Source organism: Ruditapes philippinarum, unplaced genomic scaffold (assembly GCF_026571515.1).
Source record: "Ruditapes philippinarum isolate M1 unplaced genomic scaffold, ASM2657151v2 ctg25069_1_1_1_1, whole genome shotgun sequence".
Classification (NCBI taxonomy): Eukaryota; Metazoa; Mollusca; class Bivalvia; order Venerida; family Veneridae; genus Ruditapes; species Ruditapes philippinarum.
Genome location: NW_026861920.1, coordinates 1 through 8031, shown reverse-complemented (window position 1 = coordinate 8031; position 8031 = coordinate 1). Strand labels below are relative to the sequence as shown.

The 8031-nt window shown below is 30.2% G+C and overlaps 1 protein-coding gene across 1 annotated transcript; it reads right to left on the bottom strand.

The window, feature by feature from the left end:
- Positions 1 to 2077: 2077 nt before the first annotated feature.
- Positions 2078 to 6545, bottom strand: LOC132717373 (uncharacterized; the record flags this gene model as incomplete). The annotated part of the gene is made up of 4 exons (XM_060700826.1): positions 6310 to 6545; positions 3300 to 3480; positions 2779 to 2857; positions 2078 to 2204 (listed from the first exon to the last, which is right to left on the bottom strand). Coding segments are annotated over exons 1-4 (421 nt in total), but the record flags the coding sequence as incomplete, so codon positions are not given.
- Positions 6546 to 8031: the final 1486 nt, after the last annotated feature.

Here is an 8031-nt window from a genome sequence, read left to right as displayed (position 1 = left end):
ATGCTAAATATATAATTATACAGTTATATACTTAGCTCATTGCTCCCTGTATCACACTTCAGTATTTTTTCAACACCGTTCATGACAAATTGTAAAACATTTTTATTAGTTACAGTCAATAACAATAGTTTTACTATCAGAATTGTCAAATATATATATATATATATATATATATATATATATATATATATATATATATATATATATATATATATATATATATATATATATATATATATATATATAATATTCTAGTGATCACATGCATACAATAAGAACGGTAAACTGTTGAAAATAGTTTTTTTTTTCAGTGACGCGCCTATAGTGTGACGCTAACATTGGCGCGCTTTAACGCTATGTTTATACAATTATAACGCAAAAAACATCACAACAAACTGTTGAAATTATGCATAATTACAATACAAAAAACGTTTGCGTTACAAAACCGGAGCTGTTGACATAGAAAAAAGTAATGGAATATAACGACTGGACATATGAATAATAAATTGTAACATTACCTTTTGTATTGAGTTTAGGAGATATGATAGGTTAATACCAAGCAAACTTTTGCTATAGCAGCCTTTCTTTATAGACGATAGTCCTGAAAGAAGCCATTTTCTTCCATGCTTGCAAACAATCGCAATACCATTGTCATTCTAAAATTTAATCTGTTATTATAACTATTATAACTATAATTTACTGATTGTACATTGAAAGCATATCTCAGGCAAAATGAGCCTTTAGATAATAAAACTTAGGGAATCATACCTGAATGTATGTGACAACATGCGTCTCTGGTTTCAAGATTGTAGCATTTCGGGCACGATATATTTGATATAACATTTATACCCCCTCAGGTATTAGGGTCTTGGACCCACATTTGTGCTATTTCATAACTAGAAATTAATTAAAATAATTAATGAAATTGAATAATCAAGTACCTGCTGAAAATATATTTTATTTTTTCCATGCTTGAAAACCGTCGCAATATATATAATCAGTATATTTGTGCCCCAAATTTTTTAAGTTCATTGTATACTTTTTGGGATTTAAAGATTTTTCAGAAGTGAAATTTTACCTGACACAACTTTGTTTCCTTTTCTACATCATAGCAAAAGTACATCTTTTTGTCTGTGACTGAACATTTATTCAGTGGCTTTGTGTTAAATTTTACTTCTTCCAGGTTTTTGCCATTAGCTATAAATGATATTGAAACGAAAAACACCGATGGATATAAAAATAGTTATAAAAGCATACTAAAACTACGGTGTCCTATTTCGTCCACAAAATTTCACTAGTAACACGCGATAATTATCGCCTCAAAAGGGCGAAAATTCGCATGTCTTAAATTTCTCTAATCTCTCGAGGGCCCTTTCTTGAAAACAGGGACACATATACTAGCGAAATTTAACAATTTTTATTTTTAACTCGATCATTATAGTCTTAATTTTCGTATGTTGTGCGTTGAAGGGCGCTAATTATCGCATGAGAGACTAGCGAAATTTAAGAAATGCGAATTCTAGTACTAAATTTCGACCTTTCGAGGTGATAATTATCACATGTTTACTAGCGAAATTTTGTGGACAAAATAAGACACCGTATAAAACACCTACTCACTTTTATTTCCTTAACAAGGCTCATTTATCTAATGAGCTGAAAGTCATATCAATGTTACGACCACAAATTGTTTTAAGTTTTTTAAGAGGTATACATTTATGAAATATACAAATATAACATACACTGAAATTTAAATACAAATTAATACAAAAGGATACAATAGACAATTCGTCTTTACCGATATTTAAATGTTGAAAAGTAACGGTTAATTACGACGAATCATCTTATAATGGACACTAACCTCTCCATTTGAGTACTACATTTGGCAAAATGTTTTGTTAATTTTTTGTTAGTGGGAGACTAATATTTAAATGTATTAAGGCACTACATTTGCGTTATAAGAAAATGTTTCTAAGAATTATGTTTAATTGATACAAATACACAAAAATATTCCCATCATTTTATATTAAAATTAAAAAAAAATCTAATTGCAATTTTTAGTTGTGTTGTGAATACTTACATGAAAATCCAACTACTTTACAGACTGAGCTCTTTTTCATACTGTATCGTCTGCTGGGCAGTGTGCCTCTGTTTGCAATCTTTTTTTCTAGTTCTATTAAGGTGACCTTTTTATTCTTATCAAGTTTCTGCAGAAATGTTATGTATTTATATATATATTGCATATTCCAATAAGATGAAATTGTAACTCATTATTCACAAAACGTTATATCACTTATCTAACTTAAAACTTGTATGAGAATTTAAAAACATACTTTTACTCAATATGTTTTTAATGTATATTAACTCTGTCAAATATATGTTCCATAATGTAGATATCTTCGGGCCATTTTTTCTAGTTTGTTTTTAAAGAAAACTAATTTATTTCTGACTTTTAAAAGGTCTGCGTGTGATGACTGGAGTTATTCAGAAATCCATTTTGCATGTTTATGATCATATTATGAAGTAAAATTGGATACATTGAGTACCAAAACTTTTTGACCTTGCTTTACATTTAAAAAAAAAATATATGGACATGTATTTTATAGCATCGTGGAAGTTAATGATATACGTATAATAATTTATTGCACTTTATTTACAATGATTTTTACATGTTTTGTTGTGCCATACGAAAATTAAATATCAGAATTGTATCTAAGCATCTTATTCGACACATATTGTAAGAGGAACGTTATATTATCACAATATTAAATACTTATCTACCATAGTGTTCTGAATCTTTGTAGACGTAAAATTTCCGCGGTTACCACTCTTGATTAGAACTCTTATATTTGACAATGGCCTGTAAGTACATTGAATAATATTGAAAGTCATTTTAGAACTTTTTATTCTATTTAAAAAAAAGCTTCGAATACATCCTTATTTGAATGATTAATAAATACAAATATAAATAATTTTGAAAGTCATTTTAGAACTTTTTGTTCTATTTAAAAAAAGCTTCGAATACATCCTTATTTGAATGATTAATAAATACAAATATAAATAATTAATATTGCAAAGAAGGTTTTTGTACCATTAGTCAGTATATTACGTGAAAGGTAGATAAACAATTCAGTCCGAAACGTTATTAAATGTTAATATTTACCCCTTTTTATATTTGTTTATATTATCATATAATTATACTTGAAAATTTCAAAAAATACTTCCGGCGTATTGAAAAAAAAGTCATTTTGTTTTAAGAAACATTTACAGAGATATAGTATACATTAGTAATAAATGGCTACCCTTCAACGCATGACGTCAATGTTATGGCAACATTGTTGTCTATAAGAACACATGAACAAACATGTATTCCATCCTTCTCAATCTTCGCTACAAATGAAAACCTTTCTTGATCCGTTGTCATGCCATTCTTTATTTTCGTTTGTAACTTGTCAATAGAGGTGCATTCAACCAAACTGGTTACTGAAATGATGACAAATCTCATACTCAAATGTTAATTGATGTAGCCTAATCAACCATCGTTGTCATGACATCCACGTGAGATATTTCATTTAAGTTTGCTTATCACTATTTTTCTTGAATTTCATAAAGTTTCTTTTATTTGTAAGGTAAAGCACATAAAAGTCATTCACGATATGACATTTGCGCAACTTTAACATTAGGAAACAAAACATTAAGTAATAACATCTAATTATGGTTAAAAAAAACTATGTGATTTATTGGTATAGCACACCAGGCTATTTTGGTTAACATGACATATGGTATTGTAAACCGTCAAGGAAAATGTCCAAATCTCAAAATTAGCAGTTAAATAATCTATAAAACTATACATGTTTACTCAATGCCGTATATCACACTTAGAAAAAGCACTGAAATAATAAATTCATATGTAGATTTAACATCGCAATAAGTCGTGGTTTAATGATATTTCCGATCCTTAAAACTCGTTTAGCACGACATAATTGTTGTGCTTGTGGTATTTAAGTTCTTTCTATTTGGCTTTTTTCTTGTTGGGTGGTTCCAGTATTCCTCACTTGAATACTGTTGAATCACCCTTAGGATATGTGGCTTGCTTTTTAAATTTGTCTTTTGACGTATTATCTGTGATATGCAGGCTTCATAACCTCTGATCCCCTTTCAAAATTCCATTTTATTTAGTTCCGCCCATTGTTTGCTCGTTTAGGGCACACGCATCTTTTTTACTTGGGGACCATATGCCGCTTTTCATGGAATGGCACTTACTGTCACATTGAAGGTTCCATGATAACCGCCATATGAACACATCTGCGGATGTTTCCAAATTGTACCAATTCATTTTAAATGTTGATTTCTGCTTAAGACGGTGCTACGGGGCTAGGACGGTAGTTTGCGCTTTACAGTACCGTCCATGAACAGACTCGATCAAACCGAGCCTGCAGCATTTTCAGTAATGTTGTGTTGGACTTTCTTTAGGGATTCTTGCTTTCTCTATTTTATGTGCAATTTACACCAAATACAAAGTGAAATACAGTAAAACACAAGAAAAGCATTGATGCAAAGCATCAAAGGGCGTCCAAGCAAGAAATGCAGCAAGTGAAGATGAATTAGTACACATATGATGACAAGATATTCTTATAAACTACCAGAAATGTATATCACTTATGAATGAGCGGACGAAAGACATTGTTCATTATGAACTTTAATTGGCATGCTAGAGATTAGAATATTACTTGTTATTTCTTTATGATCGTGGTTATTAATAGCAACTGATATACATGTATGCAATCATTTATAATCCATATGTGTAACGCATGATCAACACGTACCACACATTTGTCCCTTATTATGTTCTCGCTATTAGCGAAGACCCCCTTAAGGTATCTGTTCACACTTTAAGTTAGTAAAAATATGACACTGGTTATATTACCATGTTGATCATGTTGAGCATAATTGTTTATTATACAATAATTGTAATATCTATTAGTTTTTATTAAAAAAAATACAAATTTTATGAATATTGTTTTCTTTTATTCTTTTTTGTGTTTTATGTGCTATTTTAATATTGAGTTTTTACTACTCTTTTTTATTAAAATTGTAAAATAAATTTTAAAAATTCAATTGTCATATTGACCGACGATTATAAGTCAAAGCTTAACTGGAAAAAGTCAGTAAATTATGGTTTATCTTTCAATATATAATATTGTTTATTCTTAAACCATGTACATGTACATTGTATTTTTCTTAACATTTTTTAAATTATCAATCAATTGAATAATTCATAAAATCTAATTTGTAACTTTGAATAATTCCTCGGCATCTTTACCAAACACGGATAACAAATTAAATAAAATGTTTCAAAGTTGATAATGTCATTTTAATACCATAAAAAATGTACCTTTTTCTCAATTATTGTACATATCACGGATTTATATTACATATAAATCCGTGTACATATTTATTGTTTTTATCTCATATAGATAAAATGAAACATGCTATTGTTGTTTTTTTTCTAATTGTAACGATATCAAACATCTACTCCAAAACCGGGAGAGACCGGACAATAAACGTGTGGTACTATTCGCCGGTCACTAGTAAATCCTGGTCAAAAAATAGACCGGGAGAGACCGGCATTTACCGATAGGAGTGATAAAAAGATATATCTATAAATAGGTTTTTGGATTATTTAGGTCATCAACTGATCATTCTAGGATACATGTACAACAATAACATACCATGATAACCGACTGTGTACTACAAAATGATAAATAAAAAACCCCGAAGAGCGCGATTTATTGACGGAAAAGGTTATTTCATTTGAAAATGTTTGCATTGCGAAAATTCACTGTAACATATCGCGACATTTCATTCTTAATTAATAATCAAGCACCCTCATACCGATCGGAATTTTCGGCTTTTATTATGATCGACTAAAAGGCTCGAGAAGTTGCTGTCGCCCTTTCACAAAATCTGATTTCATTCCATAAGAGCGCCGCGCTTCGGCGCGGACGCCAACAATCATGACTAAAGACAAATAAGTTAATTCAGTTGCTTAATAAATAAAACGCAAACAGAAATGCAGATGACATCTAAAAAGAAATAAATATCAAGATACTAGTAGAAAAGAATAAAATAGTATTTGAAAAGTGTTTATTTGATATTACTATTTTGTGAAAACGAAAAAAGCAAGAACAACAAAAAATAACAAGAAAAGGGTACAAACAATGGATGAAGGATTGAATTAATTAATGATTAATGTCATTAGGAAGAAACAAAATTAATAATAAGATAAAAAAGTACAATAATAATACTTACATGTTACTAGAAATATGAATAATCCGAACAGCATTATTCCATGTATTTCTTTACAAAAGGTTTTGAATTGATTGTGTTATCAATATTTGTTTTTTCTATCTTTTTAGAAAATAACTAATGACGTGATTAATAACGGTAATTGAAATCTGATAAACTCAACTTGACCTTTATTGAAAATCATTTAAGCAAGTGCCTATGGCGTGAAATATCATAATTAGTTATAAACTTTATTGTAAATTGTTAAAATACTAAGATACTCTTATAGCATAATATAAATTTATGTTGCTCGAAATCGATTAAATATAACATAGAATTTTGGGAAGCATCAGTTGCTATTTCATTTTATCATTGACAGTGTAACCAGTAGTCTTTGAAACCAACTGTGTCGGTTTCTTTTTGTTCTGTGAATTATTACAATTGTAACATATCTTATTTCCAGTCACATTAACACAGTAAGATTCCTCCAGATTGGTTGGTGGAATAAGAACCCTTGTGCCCCTCCGATCATTATTTCAGGCATAAGCGGACGCCTTACATAGCAAAACCACCGAAGTTCCGTACGCCACCAGAGAGAGTCCTAACATGAAAAAGTCCCTGGTGGAATTCGAACCTACAACAAAAGCGGCCAAGTATATCAAAAATTATTTTAAACCAACAAAAATGAACTTATAATTGTGTACTCCATAGACAAAACGAGGCCCAACATAACGGGCTACTAGTTATTAATATAAAAATCTGGAAACAAAGAGATCCCTCGGAAGCATTAATCACAACAAAATTACATAAGAATTGCAGGCTCGGTTTGAGTCTGCACATGAGGAATAATGTAAAGTGCAACATTCCTCACACTTAACTGTTTATTTTTTCTTTGACTGTTTCTAATAAGCACTAGTTATTACATCGATAAATTATTTCTGGTGATTAAGACAGACATAGATGCCATAGTAAATATTAAAAATTAAGAAATGTAATTGAAACCTCTTAACGTGCAGCCATACGTTATTTGTAGGATGTAAAAACTATTCTCTATTCAATCTTACATTAAATTTAAAAAATATTATTGGCATTTAAACTAGGGTGTGTATCGGCTTTTTAACACCGCTTTGGAATTTGGATGCCTAGGAATTGACCATGGAGACAGTAGGCCCGAGTGTCTGTTTTCGAATCAAAACGACAAAACATGCGTTAAATAGGCGATAAACAGCGCTCGAAACGATTTTATTTCGATTCTAACAAGGCAAGAGAAAGAAGATCACTAACGCTCTTTTTTCAAGCGGAGATTTCTTCCGCTGCCGATTGTCGTATTAGGCTGTTCTATTTCAAACCCTATGTGGCTAAGATATAAAATAATTAAACAAAAGAGATTATAACTTAAAATGCTTCGCCTTATTATTCAAGATTTTTTTTGTTGTTGGTGGTGTTCTTGTAGATGATAAGATAAGTCATGTCTGTTACCGTAACTATGTTTGAAGAGAAAGAAACGCAGTTGCATAAAGTGAAATTTGAAAAAAACAAGGTAAACCTTGAAACACTATGAGTAAAATTGTTGCTGGTCGTGAACTGAATGAAGATGTTGTTTTAAAAATGAAAGAACATGAAATTAGTAAGAAAAGGATAAAAAAATCAACAATGTCAAAGCAGACACCTAAGAATCAATTCAAAGTAAAAGCTAAAACCAAGTTCAAGTCAAGTGCTCGACAGCCTGGTCCATCTCATATAAAT